Below are 25,673 nucleotides of genomic sequence, written 5' to 3' on the forward strand. Positions count from 1 at the left end.
GGGGTCATAACTTGCTTTACCTGAATATATTTTTTTGGGGCAAAAAGTAAGCTTCAGTCCTGTTTCAGCAACCGGTGAGACCACCACAGTATATACATCCCCACAGGGTATTTCAGTAACATCACAAAAACTCAAGCCAGCACTTGGGGTGCATGTGAAAATGCCTTTGGAGCCATAGAGGTCAGTGCTGTAGTTGGCAGAACCCCTGGAGGCTTGCCAGTAGATCCGGATGCCATTAGGCCCCAGCCTATATAATTTCACCCCCAAAGGGCAGCAGGCATCTGCAGGATAAAATTAAATACAAAGTCACTTATTCTATCTTCACACACAAACATGGCCTTTATTACTCAGGGGAAAAAAATGCAAGTAAACTATTCCAAATAATATGATTAGTTACTGACTAGAATAGAGCAAGATTTGAAGGGATGTCGAAGTTCTTTTAATGCTGAGCCACATGATCAGAAATCTGTGTGTGAGGGTGGTATGGGGTATAAATTTTTAACATAGAACAATGGTGATTCAAAAAGTTCCACACTTGGCAGAGATATGCTGTATTGTACATGACTCAAACTATGAGTCAAATGCACAGAATCCTATTAAGATCCCTGTCAAGATAATGGGTCCCAGTTTCATTTGATTTTAGTGGGACAAAGTTTAAATATAATTCATTGCATTCATCTCTAGTTGAAAAACACTATTTTGCTGAACTGAGTGGCATGACACTTTGGGAGCAGCCACTTACATGACAGGCTGGTAGCCAGGTTGGTTGGTCCACATTTTATCCATGCTAAGCTGATTAGGTACTTTTTTGATCTTTTCTTAAAATCCTTGAGCAGGCCACACCTTAGATGTTGATGAGGACACCAGATGATAGTCCTCAATAACTAAATAAAGAGACTATTGTATGTTTTGTAAAAGTTGTTACAGATAAGCAGTCTCATTTGATTTATTCTTCAAAAGGATTTTTTTCAGGTGTGAAGATAAGCAATGGGCCATATTCCCAAAACTAATTAATGAAATTAATGGAAGACGGTCAAAACAAAGTATAATCCAGCTAACATAAATTGAAGCATACTGCACATGCTTTCATATTATGATTTGATTCTCAAAACAACTTTGAGGAATAAGCTAGAATAATAATATTATTATTATTATTATTATTATTATTATTATTATTATTATTATTTATCAGGGATTGAACCCAGGGGCACTTAACCACTGAGCCACATCTCTATCCCTTTTTATTGTTTTATAGAAACAGGGTCTCATAAGTTGCTGAGGCTGGTCTCGAACTTGCAATCTTCCTGCCTCAGACTCCTGAACAGCTGGGATTACAGTTGTGTGCCACTGTGCCTGGCTAATTTTTATTTTTTCTTACCAGTGAGGATGCCTGGAAGATAAGGCCAACACAGCTTATCAGAAATCATGTTTAATGTAGACTCCAAGTTGAAGACTTTTTCTATTATCTCTGGGATGCAAAAATTACATTTCAACCTTCCTATCCCATGCCCCAGGCAGACATAACTAATTGATCATGGTACTCTTTTTTTTTTCTCAGGCCAGGAAGGCATCCTCAGGAGTTTTTCAAAGAGTTTTCTTTCCAAGCAGCCACTTAAGTGAATTATGAATCTTAATTTGCTAGTCCTGCCCCATTTTTACTTCCCCCTGTTATTCCCTGATGGTTTGGTCCTTCTGATGATAAGGAACAAAATTGTCAGTAGACAGATATCTTTGCTCTCTTAGCCTGTCGAAATAAAAAAATCCTGGGAGGAGCTAGAGTGGTTTAGAAGAGAGAGAGGTGGTAGCATAATAGAAAATAAGAAAATAATGCAAACCAAATAGAATGTATGATCTACTGCATTCTGGAAACTCTGCCATCCTGAGTTACTTTCAGCTGCAAGTCTTTGTGTCATAAAAATATGTCATTCCTTCAGCAAACATGCACCTGAAGTGGTCAGCAGGAGAGGCGATTCACCAACTACCCACAGAAGCATCTGAAGCTCTGAGGTCAAGGGGAAACTGTAAACATTTTAGAAAGTAATCTGCATTTATAATGCAAACGGGGGGGGGGGGTAATGCAGCATCTTTATAAATGAGAAGGAAGGGTTGTGCCTGGCCCTGGAAGTGCTGAGTCCTCACTGATACTTCAGTTGTAGAATTGAGAATTTATTTACTTACTATAGTGTGGGATTTGAGTTCATTGATATCTGTGTATCATTCAAAATAAAGAAGAGAGGCAGAATGGGAAGAGAAACTCAGATTAATCCCAGTCAATAAGAGATTCTTATTTCATTTTCCCCCAGGAATTTACAAAATGTAAACTGCACTACAAGCATAGTTCTTGTATAAAAATATTCCCTCTCTATAACAATAATGAATACCCCTGGAAACTTAAGTAGAAATTGAATAATCAGCATAGCCAATGAATCATTAATACATCATAGACACATATTTATTTTATCTTGCTGAGCACCATTGATTTATATAAATTGTATAATTTTTTTTAAAAAAAGAATTCACTTACTAGAGGAATAACTTTGGTAGGCGCAGTCTGCAGTCAACCCAGTGGCACTAATTGCTTTTAATGCTACTGTGTAGTTGATGCCACATGTGATGCACCCCAGGAGGCAGTGACTTTGATGGGTATGACACTTAGACTGTCCAATGTGTGATTCCAGAACTGTCACGTAGGTTTGAGCTGCCATCCCAATAGCCCAGCTCACATTGATTACTGATTGGGTGACCTGAGTTACAGTCATACCAGTTGGACAGCATGGCACTTAAGTGGGGAAAGAGAGAAAGAATTAGGTTTCATTTCCACTGAAGATGATTTTGTGAAAAACAACTAATAATTGTACTTTGTCTGCATTTCACTCAATATCTTAAATTTCTCAAGCTTACTATTATTAACCAAAATTTTCCATGGGTCACACCCTCTGTTACCTCTTGTAACATCAATTCTTTGTAATGAGTACTTTCCCCAAGAATGCAGAGCACTAACAGGCTGTGATTAGTGTGAGGTTTTCCCTTTTCTTTCAGAATAATCCTTTTTGTTCCTCAACATGAAAAATTCTAGATACAGACTGCAAAGCAACGGATCCATTCACCTCTTCTCCCAATATAACATCTTATAGCATTTGCAAGAAAATGTATTTTGCTTTTCCTGAGCACTTTGTAGTACATTACTGATATAAAAACTTGATTTCCTGCACTGGGGTTATGGCTCCGTGGTAGAGCACTTACCTAAGATTTGATCCCTGGCACAAACACCACCCCCCATGCCCTGAAATTAAAAAAAAAAAAAAAAAAAAAAACTTGATTTCTTAGCCTCCTAAGATACCATGCCATCTCAATTTTTCAATTTTTCAGAGACCCTTTATATAAGACATAGAAACTTTCTTCTTTTGTACTGGGATAGAATTCAGGGGCACTTTACTACTGAGTTACATCTTCAGCCTTTTTTATATTTTATTTTGAGATAGGGTCTCACTAACTTACTTAGGCTGACCTTGAACTTGTGATCCTTCCACCTCTGCCTACTGAGTTGCTGAGATTACAGGTCTGTGCTGCTGTGCCCAGCAATAGCACTTTCCTTTTATGGAGATTTTACTTTGATTAGGTCATATGCTAAGTGCTCTGCACCATTAATTTAATTCACACAACCATCTAAGGCTATTATCCCCCTCTTACTGATAAGGTAACTGAAACTCAGAAAGCATTTTTTAGAGAAAGATATAAAAGAGCCCAACTAAAGAGACAAAAAATAAATCAGTTCATTTGGTTACTTGTTAGCTGTTTTGACAGATTGTACCTGGAGAGAATATAAATTCTAATAAATGTTTCTGTAGAGTCAATGCATTGCTCCTTTGATGCCAATGTAAAATGATTCTAGAGTCTTTTGATGATATTTTTACAGAGCATATAAAATGTTGAAAGTTTGATTTTTAAAGTCTGGGACTCTTGAAAAGAGTTCTAAGTGTACTGCATTTACACCACATGTAGGGTAGAAAATAAAGTCCATGTCTTAAAACATATCCTAGAGACCTCCTGAAGTCAGCATTTGAGCTGGTGGTTGCTACATACCTGTTTCCAGGGGCATGCTGTAGCTGGGCAGACTCCATCCTGCCTGTGTTTCGGCCACAGCAGTGACCGAGAACACTGAGCCACAGGGCAGGTCTCCCAGGGTACAGGACTCTCCTGTGCTGCTGCATTGATACAGTCCCTTCTCCCCCTGGGCAGTCACTGTGTAAGTGGCATCGTCGTTGGTGGATCGCCAGTGCACATGAATCATGGAGAAGGCATCCTTGGAAATATTTATTATTTCAGGACTGCAAGGACCTAGAAATTTAAAATTATTAACTGAAACAGCTTGAGTCAAAAGTGTCACAAGTGGACTGGGTCTGGTGGTACAGGCCTATAATCCCATTGATTTGGGAGGCTGAGGCAGAAGAACAACAAGTTCAAGGCCAGCCTAAGAAACTTAATGAGACTCAGTCTCAAAATAAAAAATAAAAAGAGCTGGGGATGTACCTCAGTGGTAGAGTGCCCCCTGGGTTCCAGCCTCCCTGTTGGGGGAATGAAAAGGGGATACATGTGTTATTTAGTCTAAAATTAATTTTTTTGCCAGGCACTGCGGAACACTCCTATGATCCCAGTGTCTCTGGAGGCTGAGGCAGGAGGATCAGAGTTCAAGGCCAACCCCAGCAACTTAGCAAAGCTCTAAGAAACTTAGTGAGACCCTGTCTCAAGATAAAATATAAAGAAGGCTGGGGATGTGGCTCATTGGTTAAGTTCTTCTGGGTTCAATACCTGGTACTAGAAAAAAAAAAAAAGGATTCCCCTCCCCCCCAAGTAAAATTAACAGGCTGGGCATAGCACACACTGTAATTCCAGTGATTTGGGATGAGGCAGGAGGATCCCAAGTTCAAGGCCAACCTCAGCAACTTAATGAGACTACACCTCAAAATAAAGAATAAAAAGAGCTGGGGATGTAGCTCAGTGGTAGAGACCCCAGGATTCAATCCCCCCCCCCTCACACACACACATACCCCACCACCACCACCACTACCACCACCAACAACAACAACATCATCATAGTTTTCAAAAATATCTTGCACATAGACCAAATTTCTAGAGACTTTGTGTGGAAAACTGTTGACATTGACATAAGGTATTGGGTTTTTAGAGTGTAGAATCAACTGGAAGAGGTTTAAGAGCATTTTTAATTCTGAAATCAAAAGTAAGACAAGCCCTTGTACACCATGGGTGTATGGACAGGCACGTCCCTCAAAGGCAGAAAGAACTGAATGGCGGAGATAGTCATTGGCAAAACCTTCTCTCCCTGTGGTCTCCTTTTGTTTCCTTTCCCCCACTTTCCTCTTCCACTTTCTCTTCCATCTCTCCTTAATACAGTTAGGAATTCTACTGGTCCCTACAAATAGTGGTTAGTGGGATTTTAGGTCTTGCTGAGTGGCTGTTCTGAGGCACACAGCTGCAGTGAACGAAAGCATAGCTCTCCCATACCTGTGGTGATAAAGCGTGAACGGCATGACATATTGATGCCCCGGACTTCACTGAAGGAATATACTGTGATGCTGTACTTGGTGTCACACTCCAGAGCTGAGAGAGTGCAAGCAGGGGCAGTGTCGTTGCACTCTACCACGTTGGACCCAGCCACAGCCTTGGTTTCGTAGAGTTCGGCACCACGGACAGGAGACCAGACCATCTCTACTCTCTCGCTGGACACCAGCACTGGGTTAATGTCACTAGGACAACAGGGAGCTGAAAGTAGGATCCCAGAGGGAATGAGGTCAATGCAGGAGCAATGCCACCAGAGAGGGTCCTGGGTGGCCTGACTTCCTCAAGGCCACAGCCTTTGTCACCATACTCCTACACTACTGCAATATCCTCCGACAGGTATGTTTGTCATCTACCCCACCCCAGTCCTGTTCTGCTGGGTGACCTAACAGAATTTTTACCATGCTCTAGCCTTTCTTTTCTGAAGGCCAGAAATTCCTCTTCAGCAGGACTGGCTGAAACACCAGTTGGATCATCTAAGCTGGCTGTCAGAGGGACCACTAGACAACCTCTAACCTCAGAATAAAAGACACGCGTATTCCTCCTCCTCATTTCTTTTACCCTATAACTTCCTGACCCCCAAGGGATGAGAACTTGATTTGTGAGTTTATCCCCCACTTCTATTTCTGGCCAAGAACAAAATCTCCTTCACTGCTCAATCAGTGCCCCATATTGTTATGGGTTCTATAATTTCAAGAGAGAAAAGAGACCCATTTTTTTTGTGTGTGTGCTCAAAAATCAGTTACATGGGGGCTGGAGTTGTAGCTCAACAGTAGAGTGCTTGCCTAGCATGTGTGAGGCACTGGGTTTGATTCTCAGCACCACATATAAATAAGTAAATAAAAATAAAGATCTATCAACAACTAAAAATAATATTTTAAAAAAATCAGTTACATGGCCAGGCACAATGGCACATGCCTGTAATCCCAGTGACTCGGAGGCTGAGGCAGGGGGATCACAAGTTTGAGGCCAGCTACCACAATATAGCAAGGCCCTAAGCAACTTAGTCAGATCTTGTCTCAAAATAAAAAAATAAAAAGGGCTGGGAATTGTGGCTCAGTGGCTAAGCACCACTGGATTCGATTCCTGGTACCAAAAAATAAATTAATAATGATGATGGGATGATGATGATGATGATGATAATAATAATAATAATAATAATAATAATAATAATAATAATAAGTTATGCATTCAGTTCCAACTTTGGCCTAACTCTCACTGCATATAGGATAAATTCTCAGTATGACATTGAAGGTCATTACAAGCTGTAATATTCAGATGTCCCCCCCTCCACACATATCAGACCTCTCAATACTCTGTCTATTTTGTGCTCTCACTACAAGAGCCTTGAAGACTGTAAACCCCCTACAAGAAAGCCTTTCCCTCTTCTGCCTAACAAAGTCATCATCCTAACTTCTCAGATGCTATCACTCTTTCCAGACACTAAACCGGATAAAGCTGGGGTGTGGGAGAGGGGAGCATGATTGTATTAGTAAGTCTTAGAAGAGACCTTAAAAAGCCTGCCTAACAAATGTCTAACTAGGATTGGGGTTTCTCTGAGAAGTTCTTGCCCCACCTACATTCCATCCATTCTAAACTCCAGCTCAAGGCCACTCCTTTTGGAAGTCCCTCCTGTGTTCTTGAACCTTAATGATAGCCGCTTACTTCAAATTCCAAATTCCCAAAGCACCAATTATTTGGACCCCTCAAACTGGTAAAATTTTTTATAATCAAGCAAATACTTTATATAACTATATTATTCTTATTTGTAAATATAGTTAATTAATTCCAAGTCACTCCATTCATTCTTCAAAAATTGAGCATCTCCCCTATGCTGATCACACTATGATAAGCACTGGTGACAGATAAATAAAACATAATCTATGCCCAATACAAATTCCAAGCCTAGTGGAGGAGAGTAGTCATGGTAATAATCATGATCATGAAAATATTTGCATTCTGCTTTATTACATACAAAGTCCTTTTCACATTTATGTTATTGTTATTTGTCCCACTTTTAGTGAAGGATACTAAGGAACTAGCAAGGTAGACATCATCGTCCCTTGGCATGGTCGAGTTAGAACTTAAAACCAGGTGTTGTACTCCAAAGCCCTCCAAACCATGTAGCATCTTGGCTATTGCATCTGTCTCTCTGGTCCCAGAAACAGAGTAAACTCCTCAAATGGAGAGCTGCATCCTCTTCAGCATCCAGGCCTGAACAGTAACTAGATCTTTGTGGACGATTCAACTTTCAGAGCATGCTAGAGCTATATGCTTTTCAGGATCTGGCTAAGTTGCCAAGGCAAGTCTGGCCTAGAACTTGCAATCTAAGTCCCTGAGATTACAGGCATGGAGTGCTACACCTAGCTAACCTTGCATTTTTGTAAAGTTTGGGTTCACAAAGTAAAATTTTCCTAGTCTGGGAAGAATGAAACAAAACATTCATTTTGCATTCCTGGCTCTAGAATGACTCCCAGGTGGTGACCTACTCTGCTGCTGAGTTTAGTGAACTCAGACTCCCTTTACAAACATCAAATGTGACTTACCTGTTGTATAATTGAATACATCACCCAAAGGACTCTGCCCTGCCTTGTTATAGGCAAAAACACTAATAAAGTAAGTGAAGCCACACTCAGATAAGAAGCTGCACTGGGTGGTGGATGTATTACAGTGTACTTCCCAGCCATCATCACTCTTCACAAAAGCCACGTAGTAATCACCCAGATCTACATTGGACCAAGCCACAGACAGATGGCCAGGGGGATCTTCTTGGATCATCACTCTTCCAGGTGCACAAGCCACTAAGAAGTAATCAATAATAACCAGTTGTAAGACTATTGCAGGAGATTTTTTTTTTTGCATCTTTGCAATTATCCAAGGACAACCCAAATCAGCAACTATAAGTTTTGTAATAGATTGAATTTGGTGTACAATATGAAAAATTATGTACCAGAAACATTAGAAGATTTTCCTTAGAGAACAAAAGTCTATGCTACAGCAAACCACAAAGACACAAAGACCTATTCACATTCTCTCATTATATGAGAGAAATAATGGGCCACCAGAGTTTGGTAGTCATTTTTAAATACGGGGATTTTGCTGTGCATGGTGACCCAGGCCTATAAACCAGCTACTTGGGTTCAGAACTAGAAATATCTTCATCTTTAAAAATATCTCCCCTTGGGCTGGGGATGTGGCTCAAGCGGTAGCGCGCTCTCCTGGCATGCGTGCGGCCCGGGTTCGATCCTCAGCACCACATACCAACAAAGATGTTGTGTCCGCCGAGAACTAAAAAATAAATATAGAAAAAAAAACATTAAAAAAAAAATATCTCCCACCTTGGGAGGCTGAGGCAGGAGGACCACAAGGTCAAAGCCAGCCTTAGCAATTTATCAAGGTCATAAGCAACTCAGGGAAATAAAATATAAAAAAAAAAAAAGGTGGGGATGTAGCTCAATGGTTGAATGCCTCTGGTTGAATGTGGTTGAATGTTTAATCTCTGGTACCAAAAGAAAAAAAAAATCTCCCACCAAGTCTCTGTCATGAAACTTAATGTCAATAAGAGACAGTTGTCTGTACTTCACATTTAGAGCTGTGTGTATAACTCCAGCTGGCCAGGCCCAGTGACACATGCCTATAATCCCAATGATTTGGGAAGCTGGAGCAGGAGGATTTCAAGTTTAAGGACAGCCTAAGCAACTTAATAAGGCTCTAGGCAACTTAACAAGATCTTGTCTCAAAAGTCTCAAAATAAAAAGGGGTGAGAATGTAGCTCAGTGGCAAAACACTCCTGGGTAATCTCCAGTACCAAACAAAAACAAAAACAAAATCCCTCCAATTGGATTTTCTTTAAAAATGAAGATGAAGCCAGAAAGCGGAGACAGGATGGTCACTTGAGCCCAAGAATTCAGCCAGCCTGAGCAATACAGCAAGATTCTGCCTCAAAAATAAAATAATAAAAATGAAAAAAACTAACTAATGGAAGATCTAGAATAAAAGCCAGGCCTCCACATATTCAAAGCAGTGCTTTTTCAAAATTCACAAAATCGGGTTTCCCTATCCACGTTATTCAAACTCATGAGAATGTCCAACTCAATGCTTTCATTTAGACCAGGCTTTGGTTTTGACTGCTTCCAGAGTGTTCTGGAATATTGTCAGGGACTTTGACTTGCCAGCCCTGCAGGGTTCTCACTCTTGTTTACATACCTGTCTTCAGGGTCCCTGCTGAAGAGGACTTGCTAGATCCAGCATCATTACTTGCTAAAACGGAAATCAGGTACTCAGTTCCACACTGGAGGGAAGAGATGCTGCAGGAACTGAAAGTTGTACTGCAGCTCCGCTCAGAAGAACCACTCAAAGCCATCACAGTATAGTTGAAGGCTCCTTCTGTCGGTGTCCATGAAACAGATGCCTTCAGAGCCCCACTGTCAAAAGAGACTTGAATGTTGGCAGGAGCACGAGGACCTATGTTTTTGAAAAACAATTAAGATTTTATAACCACCTTAAGCCAAATGAGACGTAGCCTAACAATGTTAAGGAGCTCAGTGGATAATAAAGTACACCAATAGTTGGATAAATACAAGCATTAAAGCGTAAAATTGGGATTTTGGATACCTGGGAACTGGTAACACATCTGCCATTAACTATGTGAACTCATATATCTATGTGACCCTGGCCATATTATTTCAACTGTTTGTTAATTTTTTTTCCCATCTACAAAATGGATATAATAAGATCAGTGTCTATACAGGTGCAAAAAATATACTTTCATGCATGCATGCATATATGAATATACTATTTAACAAGTAGCCAGGTGTGGCAGCACAGGCCTGTAATCCCAGCTACTTGAGAGGCTGAGGCAGGAGGCTCTCAAGTTCTAGACCAGCCTGGGCAACTTATCAAAACCCTGTCAGAAAACAAAATTTAAGAAGGGGATGGACTAGGTGTTCATCAGTGATGAGTAGATAAAGAAAATGTGATATATACACAAAATGAAGTTTTATTCAGCCATAAGAAGAATGAAATTAAGTCATTTTGCAGGAAAATGGATGAAACTTGAGAACATTATGTTATGCAAAATAAGCCAAACTCAGAAAACCAAGGGTCTTTTGTGTTCTCTCATTTGTGGAAGCTAGAGTAGAAAAAAGAGAAGAACAATGGCAGGGGTTCTCATGGAAATTGAAGGGAGACCTGTAGAATAGAGGGAAGGAAGCAGAAGGAAGAAGAAGAGGAAGAAAAAGAGAAATACTGGGGAATGACTTTGGCCAAATTGTATTGTTATATTGTATGCATAAACAGATATGTAATGATTCCCACCGTTATGTAAAATTGTAATGCACCAATAATAAATATGGTGCGGAAAGGGGTCTCAGGATGTGGTAGAGCATCTGCCGAGCATGTACGAGGCCCTGGGTTCAATCCCCAGGACTTCAAAAACAAACAAAAACTGCAAATGATTATAGAATAAAATGAGATTATAAATGGGGGCACTGTGGATATAGCTTGGTGATAGAGTATGCGCTTAGCACTGTGAGGTTCTGGGTTCAATCCCAAGCACCCCAAAAATAAATATGAAGAATTAAAAGTGCCATATGAGTATGTTATCATTACATGATAGGCCAAATATTTTGTTACTGATTGATGAAGCAAACATATCCCTTCATTACTTTTGACCCCTGCTAGTCACAATTGTTTCTGGAGGAGCAAACATTTCCTTTGTAAATTAAAGGGAAGGAAGGAAAATATAGAGAGCGATGACACCTTACGCACTCTCAGTGTCTCCCAAGTACTTTCCCCTATATTATAAATATGCCTCCTTTTCTTCTGGGCTATCCTGTTAAAAAAGTTGGGGGACATATGTCCACTGGGCCAAGTGGGGAGAGAAACTGGCTTCGGATCACCTTTGGAATCTGTACTGTAATGAAGACCACCCAGCAGAACTTGAGCAGGGATAGCATCCTCTGGTCACATCTGGAGTACAGGAAAGACCCTATTTGAGGACATGGGGACCCAACTCGTTCTCCACAAGACAGGTACCTGCTGTGTTTCCTTATAGGTCATCTCCACAGGTCCCTTTCCCTCACTGCAGGGTCAACTCATCTACAAAGGAAGGTCTGCTTTGGGGTAGGTAGTGCTAGGCCAAAGGCTGTTAAGTGTACCCTACAGAAGTTTAGGACAATGTAGTTCCCATAAGGGATATGGGAGAACTAGGAAAAATAGGTAGGATAGTGGGAAACTGTTACGGGTTGAAGTCATTCCTCCCAAAACATGTACGTCAAAATCCTAATCCCTAGTGCCATCAAGACTGTGACCTTATTTGGAAATAGGGTCATAGGATAGGATCTAATTCAATAGGATCAATGTTTCCCCCACTACTACCTCAAACCCAGGGCCTAGTATGCTATGTGATACTGTACCACTGAACCATGTCCCCAGCTCTCCAGGTATATTTATATCTCTATGTTTATTTTTTAGTACTAGGAATTGAACCCAGGGACACTTTACCATTAAGCCACATCCCCAACAGTTTTTATTTTGAGAGAGGGTCTCAATAAGTTGCCCAGGCTGGCCTCAAACTTGTGATCTTCCTGCTTTAGCCTCCTGAGTCACTGGAATTATAAGTGTGCCAAGGTGCCCACATATGGCTGATGTTCTTATGAAAAGAGATCCAGACAAAGACATGCACATTCACAGGCCAAGGAAAATGTTCTGAGCAGATCCTTCCTGTGGTGAGCCGCTTCTGCCGTTTCTGCAGACTATGGTCGCCATTACAAGATGACGCTGGCTCCGCTGTGGTCTGTGACAAACAACTCCTTATCTGGGAAAGTTGGCACATGATTTTTCACCACCCTGTGAGAAAGCTCCACGCGGCAGCTTTGCATTGGGGCTTGGGATGCTTTATTAAGGCTGGGAGGGGCATCGGAGGGAAAGAAGAAGAAATATCAAGGGCCTGAATAAACTGCTGAAAGAAGATTCCTGAGTTGCGTCTTCCTTGCGGGCAAGGGGTCGCGCCAAGTGGTGCCGAGACCCGGGAACCAGAACTTTCAACAGTCAGGGGTGGTGCACCGGTTAGTCCCAGGTAAGTGGGATCCGCGACCAAAGCGGGGTTAGTCCCAATAAGTGGGATCCGCGATCAAAGCGGGGTTAGTCCCTAGTAAGTGGGATCTGCGACCAAAGCGGGGCAGCTCCTCTGTAATGAAAGAGAGAGCCTTACATTTTATTGCAGCTGCACTGTGTACTTTCGCTCCTACTTTCGCTTTCTTTTTTTTGTGCTTCCTTTGTTGTTGTGTCATGGGTGCCGCATTTTCAAGTCCGCTTCTCCTGGCCCTAGATGGCCTGTTACGTTCCAAGGGACTGGAAGTGAAACATAGTACTTTACAGAGATTTTTACAGAAGATAGATATCGCTGCACCGTGGTTTGCATTTTCGGGCAGCCTTACTGTGCCTAGTTGGGATAAATTAGGCAAAGATCTTGACTTTGCTTCTGAGCAGGGCATATTAGAGGGTGGGGTGATACCCCTTTGGAAAATGGTCCGTGGTTGCCTTACAGATGGTAAATGCCAGGAAGCTGTGAGTGAGGGTCAAGCTATTCTTGAGCAATTGCATGAGGAAAAATCTGAAGGATCATGTAGTGAAGTGGCAGAGAGTATTAAAAGTAACAGTAGTGAGAAGGCAAAAGAGCCTGAAGATAAAAATAGGAGAAGGCTCTACCCAGACTTGACCGAATTAAAAACGCCTGAGAACACAAGCGACTCAGAGAGTTCTGAGGACCTTGATATATTGTTACAACAACTACATAAGATAAAAATGAAAAAGAAGAAAAAGGAGACACAGGGCACGCAGGCCTACTGTAAGAAGGGGAAGGGAGTTAACATCGGTCAACAAAACTCTGAGGAGGAGGAGGTAGAATATCTAGAAGAAGATATGGTGCCGATTGCCCCACCTCCGTATGTGGGGGGAGCCAAGGTTCCGGGAGATCTTTTCATGCACAAGTTTGGAGGACAGTTAATACAGATATGGGACTTGCATACCCTGTATTTCAGGACAATAACAGGGGAAGATATCATGAGCCTTTAGACTTTAAGATAATTAAAACCTTGGCAGAATCTGTCCGCACTTATGGCATAGATGCCGCTTTCACTCTCACTCAGGTGGAGGGACTTACTAGATTTTGCATGACTCCCTCAGATTGGGCTAGTCTAGTCCGCGCTTGTGTTTCCCCAGGGAAATATTAGGAGTCCAAAGTTGGCTGTTTAATGTTTCTGGCAGTACCCAAGACTCGGAGCGAGGTAGGAGGCTTAAAATTTCTGCAAATAATTCACAATTATCTAATGCTACATTACCCTCCGCAGCAGTCCGTCTCCAATCTCCGTTCCTGTTTCTTTTGGCTAATGTTACATTACAGGGGATGCTTAATTGCTCTAATATTACCTGTTATTTGTCTGAGTGTTGGAATGGCTCCTGGACTATGGCAATGGTTATGAAAATTCCAACTTTTGTCCCGATCCCGGTTACTGCAGATCCAGAGTCATTTCCTATTGTTGAACTGATTAGAGCCCGTAGAGATTTTGGAATTACGGCAGCCATAGTGACAGCTGTGGCGGTATCTGCTGCTGCAGCAGTTACAGCTGGAGTAGCCATGGCCAGCCAGGTACAAACTGCTGCCACTATTAATCAGGTTATTCAACAAACATCCACCATACTTGAATCTCAAAGTAGAATTAATCAACACATTTTATCTGGGATTCTGGCTGCTAATCAAAGGATAGATCTGCTTCAAGCTCAAGTTGAGGAATTGTCTGACCTAGTACATTTGGGTTGTATTGATCAACGTGCACATTTATGTATAACCTCTGTCAGATTTAATGATTCCAGAAATGCCTCCCGCATCATCGGAGAGTATCTATCCGGAACCTGGTCCATGGAAGCAGAAAACTTGATCCAGTCTCAACTAACTCAGATTGCTGTTTTGAATAGTACCGTGTCGAACCAGTGACTTTGGGTCAATTCACCGATTGGATATCTTCTGCTTTTTCCTTCTTCAAAGAGTGGGTGGGAGTAGGCATTTTTGGTGCAATGTGTTGCTTCAGTGTTGTACTTTGTTTGTGGCTTCTCTGTCGCCTTAAAACTCGCCATGCACAAGAAAAGGCTATGATCATACAAGCTCTTGCAGCTTTAGAAAATGGCAACTCGCCTCAAGTCTGGCTTGCGCATCTTAAGCAGTAAACCTTTGTCATGGTCGTTACACCCCAAGTTATTATAACATTGCACTGGGATCGACATGACTTTCCTTGTTATTCTCTTAGTGTTGGAAAGCCCTTGCACTCTGCCGGTCTTACTGCCATTGCACGCAGATGGGTTTCCACACTAGTGCTTTTCTATCGCCTTGAAGTTCGTGCCTTTCTTTCAGGGTGCTGTCAACTTGTTTGTCCTTATAAACAGCCACAGTTCAGCCTCAGCTATCCCCCTTCGTCCACCATCGTCACGATACAGGATGCGAGGCAAGGCACTGCACTTGAGTGATCCTTGACAAGGACCTCAAGGAGAGCATGTCCTATTGCATGCGGGTTAGACGCGTTCACACCCCGCCCCACGAAAAAAGGCGTCGGCTGATATGGCCTCAGATCTGGGGAAGGCGCCTCCTTAGGACTGAGCCATACTATGCAGCCACTTCTGCACAGTGGGATAGGACCTCTACTCTCGCCTGTATTGTTTTAAGAAAACAGAAAAGGGGGAACTGTGGTGAGCCGCTTCTGCCGTTTCTGCAGACTATGGTCGCCATTACAAGATGACGCTGGCTCCGCTGTGGTCTGTGACAAACAACTCCTTATCTGGGAAAGTTGGCACATGATTTTTCACCACCCTGTGAGAAAGCTCCACGCGGCAGCTTTGCATTGGGGCTTGGGATGCTTTATTAAGGCTGGGAGGGGCATCGGAGGGAAAGAAGAAGAAATATCAAGGGCCTGAATAAACTGCTGAAAGAAGATTCCTGAGTTGCGTCTTCCTTGCGGGCAAGGGGTCGCGACACCTTCCCTCATAGCCCTCAAAAGGAACCAACCCTAACTGGGCAGGGTAGCACTTGCCTGTTATCCCAGTGAGGCTGAGGCAGGAATATCGCAAATTCAAAGCCAGTCTCAGCAACTTAGGGCCTCACTATCTCAAAATAACAATAAAAATGGCTAGGAATGTGGCTCAGTGATTCAATTAAACCCCTGCATTCAATCCTTGGTTTAAGAAAAAAAAAAAAAAAAAACCAACCCTGCCAACACCTAGACTTCAGACTTTGCTTCCACAATTGTGAAACAATCAATTTCTATTGTTTAAGCCAGCTTGTTTGAGGCACTTAGTGAGAGCAGCCCTAGCAATCTAATACAGAGGCTAAATTCAAACTCTTAAAACTTTATTTATTTTTGGTACTAGGGATTGAACACAAGGGAACTTAAACATTGAGCCACATCCTCAGCCCTTTTTAAAAAATATTTTATTAGAGACAGGGTCTTGCTGAGTTGCTAAGTGCCTCGCTAAGTTGCTGAGACTGGCTTTTGAACTCGTGATCCTCCTCCTCAGCCTGAAGAGCCTCTGGGATTATAGGAGTGCACCACCTCGCCGGGCTCTAAGACTTTTCAAAACATGGGGAAACAAGTAAAGGAGAAGGCCTGAAAGAAACCAGATGGCTCTCTCAGTCCCCCAACCTGATACAGATGCTCTCTCCTGTGCCACACTGTGTTTGTATGACTCCATCAAAGCACTTGTTACACAGAACCATGACTGTGGATTTATGCATCTTTAGATATAATCATATCTTTGAGTGGGAGCATGCTTTATTTGATGTTGTATTCCCATCAGCTAGGTTCTGCCCAGCTCAGAGTGAACCCTCAATAATTTTTTGTGGGAAGATGAGGGTGGGTGGTGCGGTGGGGGGGATGTGGTGTGGGGGGCAAGGAAGCAAGCAAGCAAACCAGCTAGCCTAGGCTGTTTGTCACAAATATCCTGACTCACCAAGCCCATCACAAATCACCTTGGGGCTACTTGCTATGGTTTCTCCTAGAGAAGTAGTATGCAAGGCAAATTCTTCTCTCTACATTTCTGTCTTGGCCATAGATCATTCCCCTCCAAAAACTAAAGAGAACATTTCTGGTTTATTCCTAATCTTTCCTGGTCCTCCCCCAAGGGATATAACAGCTAATCCTGTTAATCTGGTTGGTGCGAGTCTGGCATCTATTTAGGTCATATTGCCAGCAGATAGCTTACTCAAGAGAAGAAAACTGTCATATTCAACTGTCATATTCTCTCTCCCTCTCTCCCCCTCCCCCCTCCCACCCTCTCATTCTTCTGGCTCATCCCAGCAGTTCCGTTTGGATTTGCAGTTATTAAACTGCATTCCCCCAGCCAGGTGTCCCTGGGGTGGGGATGGTGAGAGAACACAACCTGCACCCGGCAATGCAGCTTCTCTGCCTACAACTAGAGGAGAGGTGGTGGGAAGCAGGTGTTAGCCTCAGGCCTAGGTGGAGGCCTTTGGGAAACACATCTGTCACAGCATGAAGCACCAGGACAGCAGGAACTCTGTCTTGTTTGCTGCTGTATCTCTGCACTGAAGCCAGCATATGCTCACTGAATGTCTGTTGAAGAAATGAATTCCTGTTTGGCCCAATTCTTTTTGTCTAGACTATCGCTGAACTCAGGAAGAGACAAGGGGCGATTGGTAAACCTAACAAAAATCGTGATATCAAATGCATATGCAGCAACTGAGTTGGATTTCAGAGGGGAAGCTGCCATGCTCCTTGTATTCTCTGCAGCATTTCTTTATCCATGCAGTAAGCATTTAAACTGCCACGGAGGAATAGTCAAGGCACTATAAATAACTTCATAATAAATTTAAACAGCTGCTGCCAGCTGCTCTGTACTTATCACTTAACATTGCTCTTGATGGTTGCAATGCACAGCCCCCCTCATTAATCAAAAATGAGATTGTTTGAGGCTGAGCTGAGAAGTCCTTACTTGTTCTCTGATTGCAGGTGGAGTCATCCCCAGGGATTCCATTAGCGTTCCATGCATAGGCTTTTATGGTGTAGAGAGTCCCGGCATCTAGACTGCTGAAGGTCAAGGAGGTATTTGTAGTATTCTCCTTCCAAATTCTACCTAAGCCATTGGCTTGCATAATGGACACAGAGAATCCGATTGCCATATATACAGCTTCCCACTGCACAAGGATAGAGTCTGGACTTGGAGAGCTTACTTCCAGAATTGGTGCAGCCAACACTAAGGAGACAAAAGCAAAATGAAAAACTGCATTTGTGTTTAAAAGTCCAATAGAGGATAATTCAAATTATTTAGGAATAAGTAAGTTCAGGTTGATTATCTATTGAGATTGATTTTCATCTTATAATTATTTGATTTATAAAGTTATTAATTATAGAGTTCCCTTAAATAATCACTATCTAAGTGTGTATTAATCATAAATGATGTGGCAGAGACAAAGGAAAACTTTAAATATTAGACACTACTTTCAGCGGGAAGTTGGCCAGAAATTAGACAAATATTCCTATAATCATAATATAAATCAATTATAAAAATGATGATTTATACCATTTCAATGTGCACACAACTTTTTAGAAATATGCCTAGGAACAACTTTATCAAATCAGTGTAAATAATGCTGATGGCAAACTTCAACTGTTTTTGTTAACAGGTATACCATGTGGTTAAAATGTGGAAAAACCCTTCTACGTATTCTTTTTTTTTTAAATTGGTGCATTATAGTTGCGCAAATTTAATTGATGTACAGTAATGATGGAACTTGTTACATTTTCATTCATGCATACTACAAAACAATATAAACTGGACAATCACTTCCTGGCACTTCCACCCACCTTTCCCTCCTCCAGTCCCCCAATCCCTTTCCTCTACTGATCTCTCTTTGCCTTGTATGTATCCTTTATTCAGTACAGTTAAAAATAGAACTTCTTTTCAGATATGTAAAAGCAGGGATACATTTAAAGATGTCCAGAAGGGCTTTATGTTCAAAGCAAAAACATGAGGCATTTAAATACCACCTCCTCCACAGACACCTGAGTTGCCAGAAAATATCATTTGGTGATTTTCACTTCTGGGCCCTGAATTGTGGCACCCATGTGACACCAAACTGCCTTGTGCATTTGCAGCATCATTATAATTGATCCAGGTCACAGGTCACAGAGGATGAGCATCAGCTACCTGTCTTTGCCTGCTTTGGAGGTGATGCCTGGCTTCTGCCAGCAGCACTGATGGATCTGATGGTGATTTGGTACAAGGTCGCAGCCTTCAGGCCTGTTACAGTGCCTGGGGAATTGGCCACCATGGTTTCAATGACTGTGTCCCCATCTTCAGCTGTGAGCAGGTAACTGGTGGCCCCTGGCACTGTAGCCCATTCCACAGTGATACTGTTGCTGATTTTTGAATATGCTTGATCAATAGTGGGTATTTGGGGAGCTGAAAGAGATTTTTAAGTTGTACATTAGCCAGGATATCTGGAAGGGTCACTTCTTTCATCATTTTCCTCTTCAAACTAAATCATTCTTATGCCATCCTTTATACATAAGCTTTGCTCTCATTTTCCAGATCATGATAAGACAGAGAGAAAGAAAGCTACGGTTGTTCGCCAGAAGAGAGCAGAAGCTCAAACCTCTCACTCAGGGACGAAATTTCAGAGTCCCCCCACCCCCACCCCCAGTTGTACTTATTTTTTATTTCATTTTTTGTACTGAGGATTGAACCTGGGAGCACTTCACCACTGAGCTACAACCCCAATCCTTTTTATTTATTTATTTATTTTTTTATTTTGAGACATATCTCTCTCTACATTGCTTAGGGCCTAGCTAAATTGATAAGGCTGGCCTCAAATTTGCATTCCTCCGGCTTCAGCCTCCAGAGTCACTGGGATTACAGACATGTACCACTTGCCCTTTTAAATAAGTTAAATAAGCATGGGAAGTGATTGTGGGTAGAGCTCTGAAAGGAGACTTTCCCAGGATGCTTGACCATTGATGTTCCCTCCCAGTCCTGAAACTGGCTCCACTGCTTCCAGCTGGAACCACCTCCGTCTCCAGCTCTCTGGTGGCTGTCGTGTCACTTATGCACTCTGCCCATGTCCCCACTGGCATTCATTCTCACGGAGGAAAGAGGGAGTATTGAGTCCTTTGTTATGGTTACTTCATAGTATGTTCCTAACACAGGAGTATAACCATTTCCAGATTCTTTTACGTAAAATAGAAAACTTTATTCTCCTTTTCTCTATGAAAACATTTGTCTTGGGCTGGGGTAGTGGTTCCATGGTACAGTTCTTGCCTAGCATGTGTGAGGCACTGGGTTCAATCTTCAGCACCATAAAATTAATTAATTAATTAATTAATTAAAAAAAATCTGTCTCAGCATAAAAATGTGATGCTGTGGCCCCTTCTTCTGTGGGCCTGGCCATGGTTTGCCATGGGATGTAAATGTTTGCATCCTGAGCTTACACAAGGCATTCCTATATTTTGGGTATGGGATAGGAGACATAGAACAGTAACCATACTTACCCCTTTACCAAATCCACAGACGCAAAAACGTTTGGGATATAGGAGATCCAAGTGGAAATAAAGTCATAAATAAGAACATTAACTGGATTTTAATTAACTAGTTAATTGTAGTATTGAGGGTTGAACCCAGGGCCACTCTACCACAGAGTGCCCAGTCCCCCTTCCTCCTCTTTCTCCTCCTCCTCCTCTTCTTCCTCCTCCTCCTCCTTTTTCTTTTTGAGACAGTCTCACTAAGTGGTCCAGGCTAGACTCTAACTTGCCTCAGCCTCACCTATTGCTGGGATTACAGGTGTATGCCATTATACCTGGCCATAGCTGGGCTTTCCCTTTGAAGCCGACTCTTGGCTTTTTATGTTTAATATACTCCATTTGATATACAACGTCACAATATGTCAAATTCAAAACCAAATGGCAAAATAAACAAGCAAAACTAAAGGGCAAGGAGAAAGAATAAATACAGACAAGTGATAGCCGGTATCAACTCTTCCCCTTTCCCTCCAGCCAAATCTCTATGTGCGTGATACAGACAACCTTTCTTTCTTTACCAATGACCCAGAGTCGGTTTTGGCAGCACCTCAGAAATAACCATGTTGAAAACGAACAAAGTCTCCACTGTGCACTAGCCAGACATTCCTGGGACATCACCCAGGGCTGTCTCTTCTGCCATTGAAAGAAAATCATGACAGTTAAATATGCTGGCAGAAGATGGAGACCTCATAGCCATTTGCCAGTAGAAGCTGATTCTGTAGGAAGGACCTCTGTCCCCTCCCAATCCTGAAAAGTAAGAAGCCCCATTAGGGGGTCCTCCTTTCACTCAATCCCCCACACATCCCACTTCTCCTCCTCCAGTCATTTTTCCTGTGGTCTATGCCTCCTTTTCTCTGATTTTCTGGTGTCTCTCAATTCTTGTTGCCCCTGTCCCCACAGTTTATCTTCTCTCTTATGGCAGCCAGTCCTCCCATTGGAATGGACTCAATTTCCTGGGAAAATGATGATCAAACCAGCCACAGACATAGGAGGCCTGACAGTGAATTCATAGAGTGGATATAAAAGGCTAGCATGTCAGAGACTACTGTGGGATCTGAGGACTCTACACAACTCGCCCTGTTAAATTAAGAACTGGGTGCGGTTGCGCACACCTGTAATCCAAGTGATTTAGGAGGTTGAGGCAGGAGGATCACAAGTATGAGGTCAGCCTCTGCAACAGAGAAAGACCCTCAGCAATTTAGGGAGATTTTGTCTCAAAATAAATAAATAAATAATAATAATAATAAAAAGATTAGGGATGTTGTGATGCATTTGGAAAAGCCAGACCATGACACTGACACACAGTGAGGGTGCCATAGACACTGAGATTCTAGGTAGTCTGGGACAAGCAAAGGCTGGACATTGGTTGCCTGTTTTACAGTTGGTGCTCAACAGACTCTGAGCAGCACTATCCATGAGAGCAGATCAAAACTTCTGAATCCCCCCCCAAAAAACAACAACAACAACAAAAAAAACAACTCTGAACCTGGGGGTGAGGTTGTGGCTCAGTGGTGGAGCTCTTGCCTACCACATGTGAGGCACTGGGTTTGACCCTCAGCATCATATTAAAAAAAAATGGCATTGTGCCATCTACAATTAAAAAAAATTTTTTAAACAATCTGAGTGGGAGAACTCAAGTATCTCAGTGGCTGGTTCGCCTGACGCAAGGAGCAAGTGGAGAGAACACCAGCTGTGGAGGGAATGAGTCTGAGTGCCCAGTCCTGGTGTGGCAAGTCCTGGTGAGATGGGTCCAGCCTCTGGGGACATTTGTTTGGCAGAAGGGATGGGGTCTCTGGGGGGGCATTCCAGTTGTATAGATCTAGTCTTTTCTTTCTTTCTTTTTTTTCTATAAGAGACAACAGGGCTAGACTTTGTTACCCAAAGAACAGATATTTTAAAAAATCATTTATAAGCTGAGAAAAGTGGCACATGCCTGTAGTCCCAGAGTTCATGGCTTATATAATTATAATATCAGGAGGTAATACTTTTTTAAAACCTATATGCATGGACTTTGTAAAATTTTATGGCTTAGCTCTAGTCTCATATCAAATTTTACAACTGTCTTAATTCTACTTCCTTTTCTATGGCGTAATAAAAATAGTAAGCACTGTTCTAGTTTATGTTGAGTCACTCTGAGAGCTCATTGCTGATATAGTTGATAAATATTGTTCTCCAGATAAGTTAAATCCCACTAAACATAAATTTCCAGCCTGGATTTTAGATTTCTAGAGTTCATGATGGAACCCAGGGCCTGACACATGCTAGGTAAGGACTCGACTCCTGAGTCACACCTCCAGCCCAGCAGGGAGCTGGTATTGAAGCTGCCTTTTTAAGAGTACTTTCCATGTGATTGAGAAAAGGTTCATATTCTTATTATTATTAAAGACTGCTGATAGAAATTATGAGAGTTCCACCCTTCAACCCTTTCCACATTCTAAGTGGGGTGGCTGAGGAGCTTGAGTGACAGCTGTTGGGCTCTATAAAGTAGCAACAATCCTCGCTCTTTCTTGCTTTTATGTTTAGCCTACTTTACTGGATGGATGAAAGAGAAAACTCTGTTCCCTAGATGTGCATCTAACCACTCTGATCAGTCAGAAATGAAACCCTTTGATTCTCATCATCTGTTCATTCTACCAACTCAGAAATCTAAATTAGCCCAGAGGCCCCAGACACACATAAATAAATAGCTGATCCTAGAACCCAAATGAAATCAGAACACACATACCCAAGATGAAGCCTTTTGTACAGTACAAATCAAACATATCCCATCTATTGAAAAGCCAGAATCGATCGATTAACAGCACCATGAGTATCTTAGTCTGAGTCGCTGTTTCTCTTGAATAGGGTGGATACTTGATGACTAAAAGTGAGCCATTTCTTACGACTCAGTATGTCCTAGGTGTGCTGGGACCTTGTAAGAGACAGCAAAGCTAGATTTTGTTATCCACAAGACCAGTTTTTCTTAAAAAAAAAAAAAAAATTCGCGTATAAGCTAAGCCCAGTGGCACATGCCTATAGTCCCAGTTACCTAGGAGGCTGAGTCAGGGGGATAACTTGAGACCAGGAACTCAAGGCCAGCCTGGACAATACTGTGAGATCTCATCACAAACAAAATAAAGAAATAAGTAGAAAAAATTTAAAAATCATTTTGAATGTGGCCGGTCTTTCCCATGGCTTCCTGATCAATCTTAAATGCTTCTCAAGTATAAGGTGAGTAAGAAATAATAAATCAGGCCATAATAATTTTTTTAAACGGTACTGGGAGTGAACCCAGGGTAGAACCCAGTAGAGTGTAGCTCTACTGCTGAGCTACACTCTCATCCCTTTTTTTAATATTTATTTTTTAGTTATAGGTGGACACAATGTCTTTATTTTTCTTTATGTGGTACTGAGGATCGAACTCAGTGCCTCACTCATGCTAGGCAAGTGCTCTGCCTCTGGAGCCACAACCCCAGCCCATCATCCCTTTTTATTTTTCATTTTGAGACAGGGTCTTGCTAAGTTGTTAAGGACCTCACTATGAGAATTTACTGCTCATATAGTTGATGTTATATTGTTCCTACAGATAAGCTAACTCTTACTAAACGTAAGTTTCCACCCTGGGGACTTAGATTTCTGGAATGGATAAGCCAAGATATGCTTTTAGAGAAATTATTTTTGCCGTCAATTATTCAAGAAAAATGGTGATTAAATCTTTTTATTTGGGCTGGGGATGTGGCTCAAGCGGTAGCGCGCTCGCCTGGCATGCGTGTGGCCCGAGTTCGATCCTCAGCACCACATACAAAGATGTTGTGTCCGCCGAAAACTAAAAAATAAATATTAAGAAAAATGGTGATTAAATATTTTTATTTTATTTTATTTTTTTGAGACAGGGTCTCACCAAGTTGCCCAGACTGGCCTCAAACTTGCTCCTACCTCAGACTCTCAAGTCACTGGGATTTCAGGCGCAGGCCCATCACACCAGCTTGATGTAATCTTTTCAAAAGAAATCCCTTTTTCAGCTTTGAGTTACCATTGTCTATGTTTAAACATGCAATTTTAGAAGTATAAAGTTCCTTTTGATTAAAGTAGGGGATCTTGAAATTTTAATCAAGTACAACATTTCTAATTTTCTTTTCTAATTTCCCAGAAGACAAATAAGAAACGTACATAAATTAGATCTTCTCTATTGTAGATTTTTATTTCTTTGGCTAGAATGATGATCACTGTAATATTTTGCTCATGGCTGTTTATGAGAAAATGCATTTTGCTACATGCCTGTACACAGTACAGTACTCAAAAAAGAATACCTTATAAGGTCTTGTCTTTTAAGTTTGATCCATTTATTTGTCTTACCAGTTATTGTCTCCCCAGCACCTGAGAGATAGTTTTCACCCAATGTAATGTTCAGAAAACGTTGGATTCTTTTGTCAGCATAACCTTTATACTTCACGGTAGCCCACGAATCAATAATGACAATAAAAATCAAACATGAGGAGGGAAATTTGCATGTCAGAAAATTTTACCTGTTTTGGCTGAAACAACCTGAAAAGGAAATTTTAGAAAATTAGAACCATGAAGAAAAAACATCATTTTGGGAAATGAAAAACATAAATCAGAAATAAATTAATCATATTTCTATACATCACGTGAGCATTTTTCAGTCCACATAAGTATTTATCTGCACAACTCTTCCCAGCGCTCAAACCTACCACAAAGCAATCCTGAGTAGAATTTCGAGGCTGGGAGCATATCGAATTACTATTTCATTTTTTCCATTGAATCTGCCTATTGAACTGAGTCAGAAGTCAATGACAGATTTTTCAAAAATCTTTGTTCTTAAAATAAAATGATAATCTTGTTTATTTTCTCCAATGTATCACATTAAGTTTCCAATATACAAACATATACAATCTTGGAATGATCCTTAAATGTTTCAATTTCTGTCTCCCCCAATCCCTGGCCCTTCAAAGAAAGAGAAAGATAATGAATGTGTTTCTGTTTTCTCTGAATAGCTGCAGGTAGTCGGAAGGTGAACTCACCGGTTTAAGACAGATGAGACTGAATCCAATCAAAAACAAACATTTCTTCCATCCACCAGCCATCCTGTTGGGCATAGCACTCACATGACACAAAACACAGTAATCAGGGTCCTTTTTGGCCCCCAGGAGGGCAGCACCACAGTAAGGCACTCCGATGTGGGGCTGTGATGCTGGGAATAGACCCTGGGAAGCTGCCCCTCCCCTTCAGTGTGGCACTCACCTGTAACCAGGGACAGTTGGAGACTGGCAGGGACAAGTATTGCAAAGACTGAAAAAAGAGTGTTGGAAAAAGCCACACCAAGCAGACCGAATAGCTTTTGTAACCTTAGTTTCAAGGTAATATGTAGAATGCTGTCCTTTTTCTTCAAAAAATTTTTTTTTTCTAAGTAAAAGTTTACAAATTGTACAGAAAATTACTGATATGGTGGAATGATCATTTTATTTTTATTTTAAACTGGGGATTGAACTCAGCCATGGGTACTCTACCACTAAACTA

General features: G+C 41.6%; 1 protein-coding gene across 1 annotated transcript in view; it reads right to left on the reverse strand.

Moving 5' to 3' along the window:
• Window positions 1-25,240, reverse strand: part of Fndc7 (fibronectin type III domain containing 7) — a 32,372-nt gene extending 7,132 nt beyond the window's left edge. Inside the window, exons 1-10 of the mRNA XM_046467110.1 lie at window positions 25,178-25,240; window positions 24,662-24,680; window positions 18,790-19,044; window positions 17,575-17,835; window positions 9,784-10,041; window positions 8,124-8,378; window positions 5,524-5,781; window positions 4,084-4,338; window positions 2,525-2,779; window positions 21-281 (exon numbers count right to left, since the gene is read on the reverse strand). Coding sequence (XP_046323066.1) covers window positions 21-281; window positions 2,525-2,779; window positions 4,084-4,338; window positions 5,524-5,781; window positions 8,124-8,378; window positions 9,784-10,041; window positions 17,575-17,835; window positions 18,790-19,044; window positions 24,662-24,680; window positions 25,178-25,240 — 2,140 coding nt within the window. The remainder of the gene's footprint in view (window positions 1-20; window positions 282-2,524; window positions 2,780-4,083; window positions 4,339-5,523; window positions 5,782-8,123; window positions 8,379-9,783; window positions 10,042-17,574; window positions 17,836-18,789; window positions 19,045-24,661; window positions 24,681-25,177) is intronic.
• Between the last annotated feature and the right edge of the window lie 433 nt (window positions 25,241-25,673).

Source organism: Marmota monax, unplaced genomic scaffold (assembly GCF_021218885.2).
Source record: "Marmota monax isolate L192 unplaced genomic scaffold, Marmota_monax_Labrador192_F-V1.1 WCK01_AAM20220418_F8-fsc00181, whole genome shotgun sequence".
Classification (NCBI taxonomy): domain Eukaryota; kingdom Metazoa; phylum Chordata; class Mammalia; order Rodentia; family Sciuridae; genus Marmota; species Marmota monax.